This window comes from Staurois parvus, unplaced genomic scaffold, assembly GCF_062004578.1.
Source record: "Staurois parvus isolate SC_StPar_1 unplaced genomic scaffold, SC_StPar_1.0 ptg000455l, whole genome shotgun sequence".
Lineage (NCBI taxonomy): Eukaryota > Metazoa > Chordata > Amphibia > Anura > Ranidae > Staurois > Staurois parvus.
In genome coordinates, this window is record NW_028318251.1 from 368,254 (window position 1) to 391,255 (window position 23,002).

General features: G+C 43.9%; 1 protein-coding gene across 1 annotated transcript in view; it reads left to right on the forward strand.

Annotated features, from left to right (window-relative positions):
* The first annotated feature begins 5,838 nt into the window (after positions 1 to 5,838).
* Positions 5,839 to 23,002, forward strand: part of LOC149452915 (natural cytotoxicity triggering receptor 3 ligand 1-like) — an 88,717-nt gene continuing 71,553 nt past the window's right edge. Inside the window, exon 1 of the mRNA XM_089688815.1 lies at positions 5,839 to 5,917. Within this exon, the coding sequence (XP_089544941.1) occupies positions 5,839 to 5,917 (79 nt within the window). The remainder of the gene's footprint in view (positions 5,918 to 23,002) is intronic.

A 23,002-nucleotide genomic window follows, 5' to 3' on the forward strand; every position in this document is an offset into this window, starting at 1 on the left:
ATGTAAAGCCCACTGGGTCCTCCGTTTCTTGTAATATGTAAAGGGTGCCTCGCACCTGGACAGTAAATCATCCTGTAATGAATTGATGACAAATGGACAGTCAATCAATGTGTTCTGGCATCTAATTATGTGAAATGGCGAACAAACGTCTTGTTCCGTTTTGCTTTATAGCAGTCCACTCACCACCCAAGCCATAGGTGATACTCTCTCAGAGTTTCCTTCGTCTGGATTACCAGGCATAGTCCTGGAGGCAGCCGCCACCATCGGGACCGTATCCGGCGGGTTCCGTACTCCACCCTGGTGCTTGTGCAGCCTTGCACAACTCGTGGCCAGCAATGGCCGCTTCCCTTCTGGTCGGCGTGTGTGGCGCCAATGTGTATGACCGGAGATGACGTGACTGACGTATGACGTCAACGCGTTTCGCCGATGGGCGTATCTCACTCAGGCTTCGTCAGGACCAATGAGACATCTGCCTTTCACATTTCTACTTATACTAGGCTCAACACCTCCCCAATATGCAAATCAGTTATTGGCAATCGTTCTCAATGGGAAAAGAGCTAATTGCTTAGCAAAAACAACTGGTCATATAATACAATTAAACGAATAGACACCTGGGCACACCGAGAGGAGAATCATCTACTTTCTTAAATCTCTTAAAAGGATTCATGGTAGTCATCAACATTTCCACAAGGTGGCACTAATAATTTGTAGTTCTACACAGTGACCTATTTTTCCAAAAATACTTGAAGATCACATTCAATATTTAACCTTTTTGGAAATAGAGTATCAAGCTTATAAACCCAATATTTTTCACATTTTAAAAGTTCTCTATCAAAATCACTTCTCCTCTGTGGGAAATTTAATGCATAGATACCCTTAACCTTAGTGCCCTCTAATTTACCTCCATGATGTTCAGCATAATGCTGAGCTAAACTACTTTCAGGGTCATTGGACCTAATATCTCTAAAGTCTTCACCTATTCCTACCTTAAGCTGCCTTTTAGTCTTGCCAAGATATATTTTTTTACATGGACAAGTCAACATATAAAGTACTCTGGCTGTAGAACAATTAATAAGGCTTTGGATTTTAAAATGAGCTCTATTATTGGAACAGAAAAAACCATCTGTGCGGTCCACAAACTTACAGATCTGACATTTTCCACTTCTATACATCCCTTTTGTACGCGACTTCAGCCATGTTGATTGTTTTAATGGCTGATAGAGTGAATAAGTAAGTCACCTAAATTTGGTGCTCTCCTCGCTACCATTAAAGGATGTTCACCTACAATTATACCCAGATTAGGGCACTGTGTAAGGATCTTCCAATGTTTTTCCATGATATGTTTTACTTCCCCCCATTGTGCTCCAAACTGAGTAATCATCCTGACTGGTTGTACCACTTGTTTCTCTTTCTCCTCTTTTTTTGGGGACAGTAACGTCTTACGATCAGTTTGATATGCCCGTTTTCTAGCTTTTCTAATCTGAGAGTGGGAATATCCACGCTCCCTAAACCATTTATAAAGTTCTTGTGCCTCTATTTTAAAGTCATTAATGTTGGAACAGTTTCTACGACATCTCAGAAACTGTCCAACTGGAACCCCAGTAAGTAATGAACGTGGATGATAACTCCTAGCCTCTAACAAAGTATTAGCTGCAGTTGGTTTTCTAAACGTTTTGCTGAGGAGCCTGTTACCTTCAAGTCTAAAATCAAGGTCATATTGCTCAACATTGTATAGTATATTTCATACCTGATGGTACAATTTTTTGACACACCCCCCACTGGTGTTGTAACCAATGTGTTGGTGCTGAAAATGCATTAGACAGTTATTCTGTCACTACATATGCAGCACCTAATAATGAAGACCGGTCTTGATGTTGCTTTTATGTCATTTTAGGTCTTTTTGTATTATCTCATACTGAGGTGATGGTAACCAGGGTATTTACCCCATTTGTCTATATTCATAATGTGTAATAAAGCCTCATTTTTGGAACTATTTTGAGTATCGCATTCTGTCCATAATTTAACCACTTTTTTGTAAATCTCTTTTCACGACCCCCCTTTTTTGTATGCAGATTTTTGGTTACTGGGCAGAAACCATATGTTGGGTGATACAATATATTATGAAGCCTCTACTGCTTCTTCTTTCATTAGTACTTATATTCGGGTTCTTATGGACCTATTCTTATAGAGGCTCGACAATAAGATTGTTTATCCATCGCCACAGTTTTGAGTTTATTATTTATGATACCTGGTGCACACCGAGAGGGAGGATTTTTTCCATGGCGTTTATTCCTGGAGAGGATATTGAACTAAAAATGCATAGAGCCTTTGTATCTGAGAATTCTAAAATAACAACTGAAGATGAAGAGATTAAGGCAAGGCTTAAGGAACATAAAAAGCTAGTTATTAAACATCTCAATTGAAAATGGGACGTTTGCTTCTAGGAGGCTTATATTAAACAGAATATTATTCCACGCGGGTTGAGAAGTAAGGTGGTTCCGGCTGAACATCTACATAAGGAAAGATTCTTAGAGAAATGGAAGGCCCTATGCATTGAGCAAGGAATTAGTGGTATGAAACTTATTGTTGAGGAAGAGAGATTGCAATTGGAGGAATTGGATCTAGCTATCAAAAAAAGTGTGGAAGGATTAGATCCCTATAAAATCAGGATTGTTTTGAAAAACAAAATGAACAACTTAAGAAGACAGTTGAGAGAGTTCAAAAAAAATCTTAGAACTACAAAACAAATTAAATTTAGACGGGATCTTAGAGATTGGGAAACAGGAGAGATATTTGATCTCACCACAAAAAGAGGTAGAAGTCGATCTAAACAAAGATTTTTTCGCTCACATTCTAGATCAATGGGAGAAACTATGTCTAGTGAGAGTGACTCAGAGAGTCTAGGAAAATCAGTATCTTTTTTAGATCAACAAGATGGAGAACATTTCAGGATCGATCAATCCCAAATAGGAAGAGGAACCAAAAAGAAAACAGAGGAATCCTTAAAAAGCAAACAACAGGAGGACAAGGGCAGGACAAGGAGTCAAAAGAGGTAGTAGATAATAATCCCCAAGATGATAAAAAAGTAATTAATTTGGCAGATTTTCCACTGAGATGAACATATAACTCTGCTGGTAAAAAAGACATACCTTTATTCAGCAACCCCCATGGATGAATTTGAAGTCTTCAAGGATGTTAATATATTCTTGAGAAAAGTATTCCTGAGATTGTTACACATAATCCTGAAACTTTAAGGGATTTGGGTTCGGATCCATCCATGGAGGATAACAAAGTGTGGGAGATGCTGATGTCCCTCATGGAGGAAAGTGATGACCACAATGAGGATGATCTAGAGGTGAATTATCATTATGATGTGGTGAGAAGAGTCGATTTGAATATCAGATCGACAAAAATGCCTAAAATACGCTCCAACATGAGGATTTTGGCATTTCTTGACTTAGTTGCGACTGACCTTAAAAATCTCGAATAGAATATGCCAATAGGTGATAATCTTACTAGAAAAGAGAGAAGAGCTCTAAGAGAATTAAAAGAGGAAAAAAATATCATAATTAAAAGAAGTGATAAGGGTGGAAATGTGGTAATTTTAAATGGACAGAATTATGTAAAAGAGGTGAAGCTCCAATTAAGTGATTCATCTACATACCGTAAAATTAACTACTAATCCTTTCCCTATTGTAGTTAAAAAGTTAAACTCTATTTTGGTGTTGGGCAAAGAGGCTGGTCTTCTCACTAAAAAGGAGCTTGACTACCTTAGGATAGAAGAATTTAATTATCCTACCGTTTATATAATTCCAAAAATCCACAAACATTTGACAAATCCTCCAGGAAGGCCTATTGTCTCAACGTCCCCTTGAGAAAACGGGAAAATATGTTGACCTGTTCCTCAAGGATTTGGTTCCAAATGTATCTTCCTATGTTAGAGACACTAAGGATGCATTAGCTAAAATTGAGAATTTGAAAATAGTTGAGAATTCCATGTTAGTTGGAATAGATGTAGAGTCATTATATACATCTATTCCACATGAATCCCAAAATGGGAGGACAAAATGAGCTTATAAGTGAGCTACTGGAATTTGCCTTGCAATATAATTTTTTTCAATTTAATAATATTTTTTATCAACAGATTAGAGGCACGAGCATGGGGGCACCATGGCCCCCGGCCTATGCCTGTCTGCATTTTGGCTTTTGGGAGGAGTAGGTTGTCTATAGATCACCAATATTTCTCACGCATGTTCAGATTTGGTTGAGATACACTGATGATGTTTTCCTCTTTTGGAGGAACTAAAACTTTTCCTGGAAGAATTAAATCAAAAACTCCTTCAATATTAGATTTACATATGCCTTTGATAAATGGCGTATTTCCTTCCCTGACCTTGATTTTAGACTTGAAGGTGACAGGCTCCTCACCAAAACATTTAGAAAACCAATTGCAGCTAATACTTTGTTAGAGGCTAGGAGTTATCATCCACGTTCATTAATTACTGGGGTTCCAGTTGGACAGTTTCTGAGATGTTGTAGAAACTGTTCCAACATTAATGACTTTAAATAGAGGCACAAGAACTTTATAAACGGTTTAGGGAGCGTGGATATTCCCACTCTCAGATTAGAAAAGCTAGAAAACGGGCATATCAAACTGATCGTAAGACGTTACTGTCCCCAAAAAAAGAGGAGAAAGAGAAACAAGTGGTACAACCAGTCAGGATGATTACTCAGTTTGGAGCACAATGGGGGGAAGTAAAACATATCATGGAAAAACATTGGAAGATCCTTACACAGTGCCCTAATCTGGGTAAAATTGTAGGTGAACGTCCTTTAATGGTAGCGAGGAGAGTACCAAATTTAGGTGACTTACTTATTCACTCTATCAGCCATTAAAACAATCAACATGGCTGAAGTCACGTACAAAAGGGATGTATAGAAGTGGAAAATGTCAGATCTGTAAGTTTGTGGACCGCACAGATGGTTTTTTCTGTTCCAATAATAGAGCTCAATTTAAAATCCAAAGCCTTATTAATTGTTCTACAGCCAGAGTACTTTATATGTTGCTTGTCCATGTAAAAAAATATATATTGGCAAGACTAAAAGGCAGCTTAAGGTAGGAATAGGTGAAGACTTTAGAGATATTAGGTCCAATGACCCTGAAAGTAGTTTAGCTCAGCATTATGCTGAACATCATGGAGGTAAATTAGAGGGCACTAAGGTTAAGGGTATCTATGCATTAAATTTCCCACAGAGGAGAAGTGATTTTGATAGAAAACTTTTAAAACGTGAAAAATATTGGGTTTATAAGCTTGATACTCTATTTCCAAAAAGGTTAAATATTGAATGTGATCTTCAAGTATTTTTGGAAAAATAGGTCACTGTGTAGAACTACAAATTATTAGTGCCACCTTGTGGAAATGTTCATGACTACCATGAATCCTTTTAAAAGATTTAAGAAAGTAGATGATTCTCCTCTCGGTGTGCCCAGGTGTCTATTCGTTTAATTGTATTACATGACCAGTTGTTTTTGCTAAGCAATTAGCTCTTTTCCCATTGAGAACGATTGCCAATAACTGATTTGCATATTGGGGCGGTGTTGAGCCCACTATAAGTAGGAATGTGAAGGCAGATGTCTCATTGGTCCTGACGAAGCCGAGTGAGATACGCCCATCGGCAAAACGCGTTGACGTCATACGTCAGTCACGTCATCTCCGGGTTCATACACATTGACGCCACACACGCCGACTAGAAGGGAAGCGGCCATTGCTGGCCATGAGTTGTGCAAGGCTGCACAAGCACCAGGGGGGAGTGCGGAACCCGCCGGATACGGTCCCGATGGTGGCGGCTGCCTCCAGGACTATGCCTGGTAATCCAGATGAAGGAAACTCTGAGAGAGTCACCTATGGCTTGGGTGGTGAGTGGACTGCTATAAAGCAAAATGGAACAAGGCGTTTGTTCGCCATTTCACATAATTAGATGCCAGAACACATTGATTGCCTGTCCATTTGGCATCAATTCATTACAGGATGGGGACATAATGATTTACTGTCCAGGTGCGAGGCACCCTTTACATATTACAAGAAACGGAGGAGCCAGTGGGCTTTACATTTTCATCCATTTTAAGGTGGTTAAATAGCCCGCATGGTGCGGTGAAGAAACCCCCTGAAGCAAGGCCCTGCCATCTTTATTACGTTCAGGATATGAACGGTGATTTATCTATAACTGACTCTACATCCATTCTAATGGACATATTTACTGTGAATTATTATATGTTCACCACCTACTCACACCTTCCACTATGATGTGGTTTTGTCACTATCTGGTCACCATAGGGGCATCCATATCCCTATACTTATCTACAATTTTTCACCCACATTGCCTCATGGGGTTATGGGTAATTATGTTATTTGGTGCTTAACCCCTTCACGCTGGCTGCACGCAAATGTGCGGCCTCCCGGCGTCTGGGCCTAGACGCCAAGCGGCCGCACATTTGCATTCATGTAGCAAAAAACATATGTGCTGAGAGCGCGCGCCCTGCGCACTCCCAGCACATATGTGAGGTACTCACGGAAAGGTCCCGGTCCACTCTTTTGATCGGGACCTTTCCCGATCATGTGTCCGGCCGTGACGTGACGTCACGGCGGCCACATGACACTAAGCCCCGCCCCGTCCCGCCCACCTCCCGGCGCAGGAACTCTGCTTCACGTCGGGACAATCCGGCGTGAAGGAGTTAAGATTAGCCTATATTGCTCAACATTGTAAAGTATATTTCATACCTGATGGTACAATTTTTTGACACACACCCCCTACTGGTGTTGTAACCAATGTGTTGGTGCTGCAAATGCATTAGACAGTTATTCTGTCACTACATATGCAGCACCTAATAATGAAGACCGGTCTTGATGTTGCTTTTATGTGATTTTAGGTCTTCATTATTTGTATTATCTCATACTGAGGTGATGGTAACCAGGGTATTTACCCTATTTGTCTATATTCATAATGTGTAATAAAGCATAATGTTTGGAACTATTTTGAGTATCGCATTCTGTCCATAATGTAACCACTTTTTTGTGAATCTCTTTTCACGGCCCCCCTTTTTTGTATGCAGATTTTTGATTACTGGGAGAAACCATATATTGGGTGATACAATATATTATTAAGCCTCTACTGCTTCTTCTTTCATTAGTGTAACGTGTTCCCCTATAGCCAGCAGTACTGGCTAATGCTCAGATCTGTGGCATTTGGGGACTGCAGAGAAATTAAGTACAGGCACCTTAAGGTGGGCCTTGTACAGAGAAGCCTTTCTTTGTCTGGTGTATAGGCCCTTTTCAACCTGTTTTTGTCCTAACAAGCCCATGTGTGGATTGCACTAGACAAGAGGTGGACACCAAATGAGTCTGAGTCCACACTCAACTTCTGACATCACATTAACTCAAGTTGTGAGTTTTATCAGAAACAATGTGTTTAATGTCCAAAATCTAGGACCCAGAAAAAGGACACATGGGGGTAGATTTACTAAAACTGGAGCACTTAGAATCTGCTGTGCAACTGTGCATGGCAGCCAATCAGCTTCTAACTTCAGCTTGTTCAATTAAGCTTTAGAAATAAAACCTGGAAGCTGATTGGTTTCTATGCAGAGTTGCACCAGATTTTGCACTCTCCAGTTTTAGTAAATCAACCCCGTGGGGTCCTGACAAGGAAAAATTGAGTGCATCCCTTTTAACCCACATAAGGCAAAAGCAGCCTGTGAGCATGTTATGTAATTATCCACTGAAGTACGCTCCACCAACCTATAGCAAGAAGAAAATATAAAACTGGAACTGTAATGTCCGCCTTCATTTTGTACAGCGCTACACAAACTGTTGGCGCCATATAAATCCTGTATAATAATAATAATGCATTTATCGTCCCGTGGCCTTCAGTGGAAGCCCCTGTACACATGTGCATACAAGTACAAAAACACCTACAGTACAATGCCCTTCAAAACACATAAAACCGCAGGCACAAAAATACCTGTATATGTGCTTCTATAAGTAGAATGGAGGCTCATCGCTCAGCCTCAGAAGATTGCCACATTATTCTCCCTTTAGATCTATATATCTATATATTCAGTAGTATCCGACCCTTGGCGATTGCACGGACCGTCACTCGTAAGCGACTTTTTCCATGAATTCTCTTAGTAATTATTTTTACAGGGTAGGTTGCCAAGTCTTTCCCCCAACCCCCACCATGCAGGAGATCCCGTCCCCTTTAGATAGCAAGTAACAAAAAACGACTTCTAACAATACTTACTCCAAGGAATTTCCCGTCTTCACTCACCTGAGGTAGGTCTGTCAAGGTTTGGCACACACCCTCCTACTGTCAGTGTAACCAGTTCCATTCCAGGCCAATTCTGACATTTATCTCCTACAAGTAGAAAATCACCTTTCACCGCGTTTTTCTTTGGCACATTGTTTTACTTTGTACAATTTATACAACTTATATGTTTTGAATTTTTCTCAATAAACTTTGTGGAACAAAAAAAAAAAAAGAAAATCACCATTTTTTTATTTTTAGAAAATGACTTAGAACCCTTAAACATTATGGATTGTTTTTTAAGCAGTTACCTTGGAGAATAAAATAGTTGTTGCAATTTTTTTGTGGCACGATATTTTTTCAGCAGTTTATCAACTACACATTTTCAGGCCAAAATACACTTGAATGCCTTTTAGTGAACACAGTATAATACCCTTTTTTTTTGTAAAACATACAAAGATGGTGTTACGCCGAGTAACTAGATACCGAACATGGCACACTTTAAAATTGCGTTCGCCCGTGGAACAGCACCACACTACAATACCTAAAAATCTCCAAAGGCAACGCTTTAAAAGCCTTTATAGGTTAGCAGTTTAGAGTTACACATGAGGCCTGGTGCTATAATTACTGCTCTCGCTCTGGTGACACTTCACATGTGTGCTGCAATCACCATTTACAGTCAGGTCCATAAATATTGGGACATGGACACAATTCTAACATTTTTGGCTCTATACACCACCACAATGGATTTGAAATGAAACGAACAAGATGTGCTTTAACTGCAGACTGTCAGCTTTAATTTGAGGGTATTTACATCCAAATCAGGTGAACGGTGTAGGAATTACAACAGTTTGCATATGTGCCTCCCACTTGTTAAGGGACCAAAAGTAATGGGACAGAATAATAATCATAAATCAAACCTTCACTTTTTAATACTTGGTTGCAAATCCTTTGCAGTCAATGACAGCCTGAAGTGTGGAACGCATAGACATCACCAGACGCTGGGTTTCATCCCTGGAGATGCTCTGCCAGGCCTCTACTGCAACTGTCTTCAGTTCCTGCTTGTTCTTGGGGCTTTTTCCCTTCAGTTTTGTCTTCAGCAAGTGAAATGCTCAATCGGATTCAGGTCAGGTGATGGACTTGGCCATTGCAGAACATTCCACTTCTTTGGTTGCTTTTGCAGTCTGCTTTGGGTCATTGTCCATCTGCACTGTAAAGCGTCCAATGAGTTGTGAAGCATTTGGCTGAATATGAGCAGATAATATTCCCGAAACACTTCAGGATTCATCCGGCTGCTTCTGTCAGCCGTCACATCATCAATAAATACAAGAGAAGCAGTTCCATTGGCAGCCATACATGCCCACGCCATGACACTACCACCACCATGATCACTGATGAGGTGGTATGCTGAGGACCATGAGCAGTTCCTTCTCCATACTCTTCTCTTCCCATCACTCTGGTACAAGTTGATGTCGGTCTCATCTGTCCATAGGATGTTGTTCCAGAACTGTGAAGGCTTTTTTACATGTCGTTTGGCAAACTCTAATCTGGCCTTCCAAACAGTTGTTTTGGCCACGCCTAATGTTTTTGCTATCTCTCTGATGGGTTTGTTTTGTTTTTTCAGCCTAATGATGGCTTCACTGATAGTGACAGCTCTTTGGATCTCATCTTGAGAGTTGACAGCAACAGATTCCAAATGCAAATAGCACTCTTGAAATTAACTGTGGACCTTTTATCTGCTCATTGTAATTGGGATAATGAGAGAATAACACACACCTGGCCATGGAACAGCTGAGAAGCCAATTGTCCCATTACTTTTAGTCCCTTAACAAGTGGGAGGCACATATGCAAACTGTTGTAATTCCTACACCGTTCACCTGATTTGGATGTAAATACCCTCGTGAGGGATCTACATGTGCATTTGCATACATAGAAAATACACCAAATCATCCGCGATACCAACATGGATGAAAAATATATTTTAAATATATTTTAAAAATATTCTTCCCAAATATATTGACATATATTTGAAAAACTACAATTTTGACCATATTCTATATATATATATATATATATATATACTGTATGTTGAAATGCGTTTTTTTATATATTACAAAATATATGAAAGATAATTTAAAAAATACATTCTCAAATATACTGTATGTCTTTAAAAATGCATTCAATCTACATTTTTGGAATGCATTTACAAATACAGGCTTACCTCAATTTACGAATTTAATGCGTTCTCCGGGATGTTTCGTATTGTGAAAAATTCGTAAACCGAAATGCGGTTTCCCATTGCAATGCATTGAAAACCAATCAATCTGCTCCAGAGGTTATAAAAAAAGTTTTTAAAAAGTCGCTGTCTCTATAGGTCAGTGCCAGTTTTTAAATGTAATTACCGGCTTTTTTTTTTTTTCCATTACAGCTCAGAGAATCAGCTGTCACTTTCCCCCAGCTAAAAGAAAGTTTCCTTTTTAGTTTCTTTCCCGGAGTTAAAAGAAATAATGTTTCCTTTTAGTTTCTTTCCTGAGATAAAAGAAAAAAAGTTTCCTTTAGCTCCAGGAAAAGTAACAGCTAATTCTGGGAGCTACAGTGAAGAAAAAAAAAAGCCAGCAATTGCATTTAAAAATTGGCACCGACAGACACTTCGTATTGCGAAAACAATTCGTAAAAAAGTTGTAAACCGAGCCCTTATTTTCAATGAATTTTCATTCATAAATCAAAAATCACGTCAACAGAGGCGTTCTTAAATCGAGGTACACCTGTTGTCAGGGATCTCCTCGATCCCCGCCGCGATGGTCCCGGCGCAGGCGCAGTGTGCCGCCCTGTGCAGGGACTCGGGCACTAGGTCCGGGCCAGCCGCGGCGTTCGAGTTCGCGCATGCGCAGTAGAAGCCACGGCCGCCCGCTGGGCACCAATGGCAGCGCAGGGTGGGATATTTAAATGGCCCTGAGCTGTCATTCAGTGCCTTCTGGTCTTCCCTGTATCCTGTACCTGCGAACCTGTGAATTGTAAGTTGCTGACCCGGATTGTGCTCTGACCTTGTTGTATTCTCCTGCCCAGACCCTTGCTTTGCCTGACCTCTCTTTTGAATGCCCCCTATTGGATCTGACCTGCTGTTACTGACCTGGCGTGTGACCCGACTATTCTCTGCCCGCTGCCTTGTACCATACCGTCCTCCCTGTTACCGACCCGGCTTGTCTGACTTCGCACCTGCTCAGCCATCCATCCATCTCTCCCAGTGGGGTCTTCTGACCTCCTCATATCAGGCTCTTCCCCGTGGGAGCCCTCGGCGTATACCACTACCACTGACGGGTTTACCCAGTAGCCACGACCTGGTCTCGGGGAGCTCCAAGTCCATCCCCACCATCAGGGGCCCTGGTGAACAAGCACCCTGGGACTTAGACTCCGTGCTCTGGGAACGCCTATTTAGTGGAGTGCTAGTGGTACCGCCAGGTGGTCTCTTACACCTGTATGTATGTAAAAACTATATGTTAAAATGACTTTTTTATATGTTAAAAAAAATCTGAAGAATATATAAAAAAAAAAAATATTTTTAAAAATAGCTTTCAGAAATTTTGTAATATATATAAATACATATATTGAAATACATTTTGAAATTTATTGAATATGGCCAAAATTGAAGTATGTCAAATATATGTCAATATATTTTTAAAATGTATTTTTCTTCCATGTGGGTATTATGTGTAAAAACAAATATGTGAAAAGTTATATGTAGATCAAATTCTACTAAACAATGCTGCTGTGCAAAAACATCATCACATATAATTATGAATAAACACAGCGCAGAAAATATATAATTATAATAAAGTCCACAAAATAGTTTGTGCTTGAGTACTCCAGCAAAGAAATACATGTGAAAAAGAAAAGAAAGTCCAAAAAAATGTATATCCCGTTTGTAGCGGAACCGACCCAGACTGCGCTTGAGTACTTCCGTTATAATACCGCTTCCCCGAACACCGACCACGGACACCACCGCTGACCGTACAAGACTAGACAACACCAGTCCTGAAGTAAACCAGGAGGTAGACTACTTTATTTGAACACAGATACTAGATATATTTATATATTAAATATATTTAATTTATAAATATATATATTTATAATATATATATTATATTATTATGCAATCCCCCCCCCCTCCCTGCATAATGACACAGGGCGGGGCAATCTACAAGAGACACACAGGTATTCAAACTTCACACCAGCAGACAGTCCCATAGGGAGGGAGGGCTGCTGGAGACACCCCCCCCCCCCCCCACTAAGCTAATACACATAAACACATCCCATAATAGTTTGCTCCCAAGCCAAACAATAGAACAATTGGATGTAGCCACATAACATCAAACAATCAACAAACCCCCACCCCAATATTAGGACAGATCACCCTGTACCCTAACAGGCACAGGGTGACTTACACATAATAGGGATATGGGGAGCTGAGATACGGGGTCTCCCCACCTCTGCTAAGTGAGCTGTGTTCCATGGGGCCCCCCCACCCAAAGTAACTCCCGTCGCAACGTTCCTTTAGACCAAAAGATGATAACACCACGTAGTGTTCAGTGGACCCTTCCTTGTGTCTTCCACACTCACCAGATATGATGGACTCCTAGCTTTTTGGGCTTAAGAGTGAAAAACGCTCATTCCTGGTGGAATGTGCTCACAGAGATATCCAAGGTTCAATAGAGTGCCAGACATATGATAATGGAGTGCAGGTGCAATTCATCAATATGTTCCATCATTCACCATGCGGGCAATAGAGGGAAGCAGAAAGGACATTTATTATTGTTGGGCTATTTATTCCATTACACTCACATGGAATCAGCAATACATGAGCCGTTAGATAATTATTCTTGTTTGGCCTCCAAAGGTAATACAGTTCTAATAAAGATGGCTCCGGAGTGCGCACTCCACTCACTGGACGTGACGTCACACCAGACCACCAAAACCGGAAATTACATCAACGCGTTTCGCCCCTCCTCCAGGGCGTCCTCACAGACAGTCATCTCCAGTCCCTGCATGCTTAACCCCTTCCAGTCCGGACACTTTCACCCCCTTCCAGTCCGGACACTTCCCCCCCTTCCAGTCCGGACACTTTCCCCCCCTTCCAGTCCGGACACTTTCCCCCCCTTCCAGTCCGGACACTTTCACCCCCTTCCAGTCCGGACACTTTCACCCCCCTTCCAGTCCGGACACTTTCCCCCCCTTCCAGTCCGGACACTTTCCCCCACTTCCAGTCCGGACACTTTCACCCCCTTCCAGTCCGGACACTTTCACCCCCTTCCAGTCCGGACACTTTCACCCCCTTCCAGTCCGGACACTTTCACCCCCCTTCCAGTCCGGACACTTTCCCCCCCTTCCAGTCCGGACACTTTCCCCCCTTCCAGTCCAGACACTTTCACCCCCTTCCAGTCCGGACACTTTCCCCCCCTTCCAGTCCGGACACTTTCACTCCCTTCCAGTCCGGACACTTTCACCCCCTTCCAGTCCGGACACTTTCCCCCCTTCCAGTCCAGACACTTTCACCCCCTTCCAGTCCGGACACTTTCACCCCCTTCCAGTCCGGACACTTTCCCCCCCTTCCAGTCCGGACACTTTCCCCCCCTTCCAGTCCGGACACTTTCCCCCCTTCCAGTCCGGACACTTTCACCCCCTTCCAGTCCGGACACTTTCCCCCCCTTCCAGTCCGGACACTTTCACTCCCTTCCAGTCCGGACACTTTCACCCCCTTCCAGTCCGGACACTTTCCCCCCCTTCCTGTCCGGACACTTTCACCCCCTTCCAGTCCGGACACTTTCCCCCCTTTCCCCCCCAGGCCAATTTTCAGCTTTCAGCGCTATCACACTTTGAATGACAATTGCGCGGTCATGCAACACTGTATCCATATGAATTTTTTAGCATTTTTTTTGAGACAGATAAAACTTTATTTTGGTGGTATTTATTCACCGCTGGGATTTTTAGTTTTTTTGCTATACAAATGAAAAAGTCCAAAAATTTGGAAAAAAGTGTTTTTCTTATACAATTTTGCAAATAAATAATATTTCATCATAAATCTTGGCCAATATTTATTCAGTCATCTTTTTAGTAAAAAAAAAAACCCAAATCAGTTTATAACCAAAAATTATAATTTAACCATTAGCCGCCCGGCCTATAGCCGTTTGGCGGCCTCAAAAATGCTGTAGCTTTCCGGGGTATATGCCATTTGGCGTCCTCCCGCACATGCGCAGTTTGCACGGTTGCAGAGCCGTGCAGCAGCGCGATCTGTCACTGGCCGTGTACCTCGGACAGGGCCGATGACAGATCTGAGTACCGGCCCCCGTTGCCGGTACCATGTGACTGTTGTATACAATGGATGGCTTCATTCATGCCATCCATTGTATACTAGTGTCTAGCTGTGAATGGTCACAGCTAATCACATGCACATGTCATGTGATTAGCTGTGGCCAAATCACAGCTAAGCACAAAAAAAAACAAAAAACAAAAAAAACATGAATGAATCGATGTCATTCAGGTAAATGCTTGCTTATAGCAAAGTAATTCTTTGCTATAAGCAAATTGTGTAAAAAAGAAAAAAAAATACTGATCACTTCCCAAAAGTAGTACAATGTTAGTATGGTAACATTGTACTACTTTGGTCATAGTAAAATATGAAAAAAAAATTTTTAAAAATGCAATAAAAAATAATAAAAAAAATATATATATATTTTTTTTTTCATACTGTCACCAGTCAGTGTTCCTGTTCACCGCTATGCCAGTTATATGATGACGCTGTACTGCACTGGTGACAGTATGTAAAAAAAAAATAGTGAAAATAATTTTTTTAATTTTTTAATTTTCCGAAAAATTATGACAAAAAAAATACAACTTCAAAAAACTCGTCATTCCTCTTATGAAGTACGTTGGACTGTCTACTCTGCAAAAAGGGGTCATTTGAGGATATCTGTCCTGTTCTGACATTTGGGGGATATCTGTACTGTCCTGACATTTGGGGGATATCTGTACTGTCCTGACATTTGGGGGATATCTGTACCGTCCTGACATTTGGGGGATATCTGTCCTGTCCTGACATTTGGGGGATATCTGTACTGTCCTGACATTTGGGAGATATCTGTACCGTCCTGACATTTGGGGGATATCTGTCCTGTCCTGACATTTGGGGGATATCTGTCCTGTCCTGACATTTGGGGGGATATCTGTACCGTCCTGACATTTGGGGGATATCTGTCCTGTCCTGACATTTGGGGGGATATCTGTACTGTCCTGACATTTGGGGGATATCTGTCCTGTCCTGACATTTCGGGGATATCTGTACTGTCCTGACATTTGGGGGATATCTGTCCTGTCCTGACATTTCGGGGATATCTGTACTGTCCTGACATTTGAGGGGATATCTGTACTGTCCTGACATTTGAGGGGATATCTGTACCGTCCTGACATTTGGGGGATATCTGTACCGTCCTGACATTTGGGGGATATCTGTACCGTTCTGACATTTGGGGGATATCTGTACCGTCCTGACATTTGGGGGATATCTGTACCGTCCTGACATTTGGGGGATATCTGTACCGTCCTGACATTTGGGGGATATCTGTACTGTCCTGACATTTGGGGGATATCTGTACCGTCCTGACATTTGGGGGATATCTGTACCGTCCTGACATTTGGGGGATATCTGTACCGTCCTGACATTTGGGGGATATCTGTACCGTCCTGACATTTGGGGGATATCTGTACCGTCCTGACATTTGGGGGATATCTGTACCGTTCTGACATTTGGGGGATATCTGTACCGTTCTGACATTTGGGGGATATCTGTACCGTTCTGACATTTGGGGGATATCTGTACCGTTCTGACATTTGGGGGATATTTGTACCGTCCTGACATTTGGGGGATATCTGTACTGTCCTGACATTTGGGGGGATATCTGTACTGTCCTGACATTTGGGGGATATCTGTACTGTCCTGACATTTGGGGGATATCTGTACTATTCTGACTTTCTTGGACCTCAAGAAATTAGATTGGCTGTCAGTACTTCAGGATTGATCAATTTTCAGATCTATACCATAGTTTGTGAACTCTATAACTTTCCTATAAACTAAATAATAAACTCTAATTTGGGTTATTTTCACCAAAACATGTAGCAGAATACATCTCGGCCTAAATTTATGAAGAACAATTATTTATTTGTAAACTTTTATAACAGAAACAAAGAAAAATGTGTTTTTTCATTTTTTCAAAATTTTTGGTCTTTTTTTGTTCATTTAGCAAAAAATAAAAACCCCAGCGGTGATTAAATACCACCAAAAGAAAGCTCTAGTTGTGTGAAGAAAATTATAAAATTTTAGTTTGGGTACAATGTTGTATGACCGCGCAATTGTCATTCAAAGTGTGAGAGCGCTGAAACCTGAAAACTGGCCTGGGCAAGAAGGTGTAAAATTGCCCGGTATTGAAATGGTTAAAAAAAACATGTTTACATTTTTATTTAATTTTTTATATTATTATTTATGTCTTTTTTTGTTTTGTTTTTTTACATACTGTCACCCTAGCAGTGCGGTGTCACCATGGTGACACTGTACTACTTGTGGGGGGTGATGAAGATTTTTTTTTTTTTACACTGATTTCTTTACACCCATAAAGGCTGTAAAAGCAATAATTTCTCCTTCTCTCTGGCTGCATTCTTGCAGCCATTGAGAAATACTGTGTGAGCTGTGATTGGTCACAGCTTGTCTTATGGTACAAGGCTGTTGTGAATAGCCCTGTACCATGTGACCTCTGTGATCATTCACAGATTTCACACGTAGTAAGCAATGATGTCAGAAGTAACATCTTGCTTACTACTCTTCATGTGATCACTGATTGGCCAATCAGTGATCACATGATTGGGACTTCGCACAGATGTCCTGTACGATGATCAATGTTCCACTGTGTCCGGAGGACACATCGGGCACCGGATTGTGGTGCTGCACGCTCCCAGGGAGCGTGCACAGTCCAAAAAGGCGGATGCCTGGACTGCCATCATCTGGCCGTTTATATACAGCGGCCGGACGGGAAGTGGTTAATAAAATAATGAAATGCCTCTGCAATGCTCCGGTTGCACAGTAAGGCTGTCTATTATCCAGTCCTAAGACACCACCTGAGCAGCTGCTAAGGTCACCACCTCATCCCTTTAAAACCGAACACCAGGGGTGAACTGACAACTCATGGGGCCCTCAGGCAGTGCCCGAGTTTCCAAACGGTCAGTCCACCCCTGCCAATCACATATCATTTACACGGCTTTTGCAGCTAATTTAATGCCGATAAGTTACTAAGTGAGTCCAGTGACCACCTTCACCATCCACAGAGCCGGTGTCACTCATATGTGTTCGGTGGTAAAGGGATGAGATGCAGTCCTAGCCGGTGCACAGAGCACCATATTGTGGTAAGCAATGCACTTCAGAAAATTCCTTATGATACACAATTTTTAAAAAAGTGAAATAAAATCAGTGATAGCGCTGCCTGCCGTAATATGATGCCATTTGTGCCGGCTCAGTTGGCACATTTACACTGAATAAGAGCCGACCTTGCTGACCAGCTGCAACCAACACACAGCCATGCACAGTAAGGTGCTCAGATCCAGTCTTGGATTTCATTCATACCTCCTAAATGACCGGTGCTGCAAGTGTGCTGCAAATACCCCGAGGCGTCCCTAGGGTTGGTGTCACCCGGTGCGATAACAGTGACACCCCCTCCAACGATCCCCGCAGAATGGATGGGATCTGCGGATTGAGCAGAATGGATCAGACTCCGATCTATTATCCTCCCCAATCCACAGATCCGATCCATCCTGCGGGGATCGTCGGCTTTGTTTCCAACTTACCTTTTTGTGGAGCGGGTCCGGTGTCACCCCGTATAGGTTGCATGCCGACGATCCCTGCAGGATGAATTGGATCTGTGGATTGGGGAGGATAATAGATCGGAGTCTGATCCATTATGCTCAATCTGCAGATTCCATCCATCTTGCGGGGATCGTCGGCTTGCTTTACAACTTATTTTTTCGTGGAGTGGGAACGGTGTCACTCCATGATGCGGTCGGTGTCAGCAATGCGGCACGAACCCCCCGCACCTGCCTCGGGACGCCACTACAAATACCTCCATCTGGGTTCCCAGGTGCTCCATTCATTGGCAGCTGCTCAGCCTGTACACCTAGGTGATGGACTGAACAGAGCCAAGTCTGTGTGTTGCTGTAAACACGTATCCGCCTGTATCTGCACATCCATTGGTTACCTGCAGGTAGGGATGCATGTCTGCCATTGGACAAAATCTCACATATCACTGCACATATCAGTGCCTACCAGTGCATATCAATGCCACATATCAGTGCCTACCAGTGCATATCAATGCCACATATCAGTGCCTACCAGTGCATATCAATGCCACATATCAGTGCCTACCAGTGCATATCAATGCCACATATCAGTGCCTACCAGTGCATATCACTGCCACATATCAGTGCCTACCAGTGCATATCACTGCCACATATCAGTGCCCATCTGAGCTGCCTTTCCGTTCCAGTCAGTGCTGCCTTTCAGTGCCCATCAGTGATACCTGTCAATGCCCATCAGTGCTGCCTATCAGTGCCTCCTCATCAGTGCCCATCACTGCAGCCTCATTAGCGCACATCAGTGAAGGAAAAAAATTGCTTGTTTACAAAATTTTATAACAGAAACTTTTTTTTTTTAAATTTTCAGCTGTTTTCAGTTTGTTTATCACCCCCCCCCCCCCCAGAGGTGATTGAATACCACCAAAGAAAGCTCACTGTGTCCCACACAAAGGGGGTGAAAGTTCCGGGAAGGCAAGGGGTGATAAACCTCAGGATTTCAGCTACATAAACAGTCAGGGCCGGTTGTCACTCGTGTCGCCCTCTGAAGAGGATCTGTATTCAGGTTGCTGTTCAGAGAACAATTGGCAGGCAGCGAGGAGGGGATGTGTTGCTTCTTCATCACCGGCTTCAACCACATTAACCTCTTCATGCCGGCCGAACGCAAATGTGCGACGTCCCCCCCCTCCCGGAGTCTGGGCCGAGACGCTGAGCAGCCGCACATTTGCATTCTTTTAAAAAAGAACATACGTGCCGAGAGCGCGCACCCTGCCCCCTCCCAACACACGTGTCCGGTACTCACGGGAAGGTCCCGATCTCATATTTCCTGATCATGTGACCGGCGTGATGGCGTGCCACGGCAGTCACATGACCCTAAACCCCGCCCCGTATCCCAGCTTCTGAAACCCGTAAAGGGCCGGGAGGGGCCAAGGGGTTAAACCCTGAACCAGGGGCGGACTGACAACTCATGGGGCCCCCCGGCAATAGGGGATCATGGGGCCCCTGTGTCCTCACCCAAACTCAAAAAAGCCTATGAAAAATGTACCAGGGGCATCTCATGGGGCCCCCTACTGACCCCGGGCTCTCGGGCAGTTTTCAAATGGTTAGTTCGCCCCTGCCCTTAACTAGCGGGCCACAATCACTCCTGTAGGGGCCCCTATTCAGCTGAATGGTTTGCGCTCAGCAGGTGGTACGGCGCACTGAACTCTACAGGGGGATCATTTGTGCCGTGCTGCAGTGCAAAACTGAATGGCACCACTTTGCTGCCACACGGTTTTACCCCCCCCAACACAAGTGTAAACAATGCCTTAGAGTTGGAGAAGAGATGAACCCCCCCAGAAAAACAATAATCTGTGGCCCTGGAATCTCATGAAAGGAATCCTCTATGGATTAGAGCGGGGTGGGCAACTGTGGCCCTCCAGCCGTTGGTGAACTACAAGTCCCATCATGCCTCTGCCTTTGGGAGTCATGCTTGTAACTGTCAGTTTTGCAATGCCTCATGGGACTTGTAGTTCTACAACAGCTGGAGGGCCGCAGTTGCCCACCCCTGGATTAGAGCATTGTCAGCCCAACACATTGAGATGGATGGAACAGGCAGACATGTTCAGGAAGACACACGCACACGTATGTAGAGCTGTATCAGAGAAGACTTTACCTCACGTTTTCAGCACAAGGACTGAGGAAGGTGCTGAGCCGGTATTATTACTGCACCACAGGCTGACACTACAATGGAAGGAAGGGGGAGGCTGTTTTCAGGCCCCCCGCACTCATGGGTTGTGACATCTGAGGTAGGGGCAGTTTCAAGGCCCCCCTTCCCCTGCTTTCTCCTCAGGAGGTCAGATCACACCTGGTCCAGCTGTAGAAAATCTGCCCGGCAACATCCCCTGTCAGGTGACACAGGTGTGATCCGCCCGGAGACAAGAGAAGTCAGCTGACCCCTGGGAACATTCTGGAAGGTCACATGACCTTTATCCTGGGGTCAGCTGACCTTTTGGAACCTTCCAGAAGGGTGTTAACCCGTATAAAGAGGGGCTCTGTGATTGGCTCTGAGCTGGTCTGCAGACCCCTGGCTATAATAGAGGAGCTGTCAGCAGGGATCGGGGACATGAGGAGCCGGATGTGCCGCCTGACAGAGAGAGCCGGGGATGAAGATGGAGAAGAATGGATGCAGAGGTGCCGCTCCTCTCTCCACTCCCTCCACACAAGGATGGTGAGTCTACTCCAATACAATGACGGGAGCGGTGCAGGGGCGGGGGGGGGGCCATTTATAAACATCTTCCCCACTTCCCTGCCTGTGAGCGCCCCCTAGGTAGGAGGACACAGCAGAACACCAATCGCTGTACGGGACCTCTCTGTGAGGTCCTGATCATGTGAACACTGATTGGCCAATCAGTGATCACATACAGAGTAGTAAACAAGATGTCACTTCTGACATCATTGCTTACTACGTGTGAAATCTGTGACTGATCACCGAGATCACATGGTACAGGGCCATTCACAACAGCCTTGTACCATGTGACAAGCTGTGACCAATCACAGCTCACAAAGTATTTCTCAATGGGTGCAGGAATGCAGCCCAAGAGAAGGAGAAATGATTCCTCTTATAGCCTTTATGGGTGCAAAAGCAATCAGTGCAAAAAAAGAATTAAAAAAAAAATCTTCATCACCCCCCACAAGTAGTACAGTGTCACCATGGTGACACTCTACTGCTAGGGTGACGGTATGGAAAAAAAAACCCATAAATAATAATATAAAAAAATAAAATAAAAATGTAAAAAAAATGTTTAAAAATTATAATTTTAGGTTATAAACTAATTTGGTTTTTTTTTACTAAAAAGATAACTGAATACATTTTGGCCAAGATTTATGAAGAAAGATTATTTATTTGCAAAATTGTATAAGAAAAACACTTTTTTAAAAAAAATTGGACTTTTTAATTTATATAGCAAAAAAAAATAAAAATCCCAGCGGTGAATAAATACCACCAAAATTAAGCTTTATCTCAAAAAAATGCTAAAAAATTAATATGGGTACAGTGTTGCATGACTGCGCAATTGTCATTCAAAGTGTGATAGCACTAAAAGCTGAAAATTGGCCTGGACAGGAAGGGGGTAAAAGTGTCCGGACTGGAAGGGGGGGAAAGTGTCCGGACAGGAAGGGGGTGAAAGTGTCCGGACTGGAAGGGGGGAAAGTGTCCGGACAGGAAGGGGGTGAAAGTGTCCGGACTGGAAGGGGGGAAAGTGTCCAGACAGGAAGGGGGGGAAAGTGTCCGGACAGGAAGGGGGTGAAAGTGTCCGGACTGGAAGGGGGGGAAAGTGTCCGGACAGGAAGGGGGGGAAAGTGTCCGGACTGGAAGGGGGGAAAGTGTCCGGACTGGAAGGGGGGGAAAGTGTCCGGACTGGAAGGGGGGGAAAGTGTCCGGACTGGAAGGGGGGGAAAGTGTCCGGACTGGAAGGGGGGGAAAGTGTCCGGACTGGAAGGGGGGAAAGTGTCCGGACTGGAAGGGGGGGAAAGTGTCCGGACAGGAAGGGGGGGAAAGTGTCCGGACAGGAAGGGGGGGAAAGTGTCCGGACAGGAAGGGGGGGAAAGTGTCCGGACTGGAAGGGGGAAAGTGTCCGGACTGGAAGGGGGCGAAAGTGTCTGGACTGGAAGGGGGGAAAGTGTCCGGACTGGAAGGGGGTGAAAGTGTCCGGACTGGAAGGGGGTGAAAGTGTCCGGACTGGAAGGGGGTGAAAGTGTCCGGACAGGAAGGGGGGGAAAGTGTCCGGACTGGAAGGGAGTGAAAGTGTCCGGACTGGAAGGGGGGGGGGAAAGTGTCCGGACAGGAAGGGGGAAAGTGTCCGGACTGGAAGAGGGGGAAAGTGTCCGGACAGGAAGGGGGTGAAAGTGTCCGGACTGGAAGGGGGGGAAAGTGTCCGGACTGGAAGGGGGGGAAAGTGTCCGGACTGGAAGGGGGGGAAAGTGTCCGGACAGGAAGGGGGGGAAAGTGTCCGGACTGGAAGGGGGAAAGTGTCCGGACTGGAAGGGGGTGAAAGTGTCTGGACTGGAAGGGGGTGAAAGTGTCTGGACTGGAAGGGGGGAAAGTGTCCGGACTGGAAGGGGGTGAAAGTGTCCGGACTGGAAGGGGGTGAAAGTGTCCGGACTGGAAAGGGGGTGAAAGTGTCCGGACAGGAAGGGGGGGAAATTGTCCGGACTGGAAGGGGGGGAAAGTGTCCGGACTGGAAGGGGGGGAAAGTGTCCGGACAGGAAGGGGGGGAAAGTGTCCGGACAGGAAGGGGGGGAAAGTGTCCGGACTGGAAGGGGGAAAGTGTCCGGACTGGAA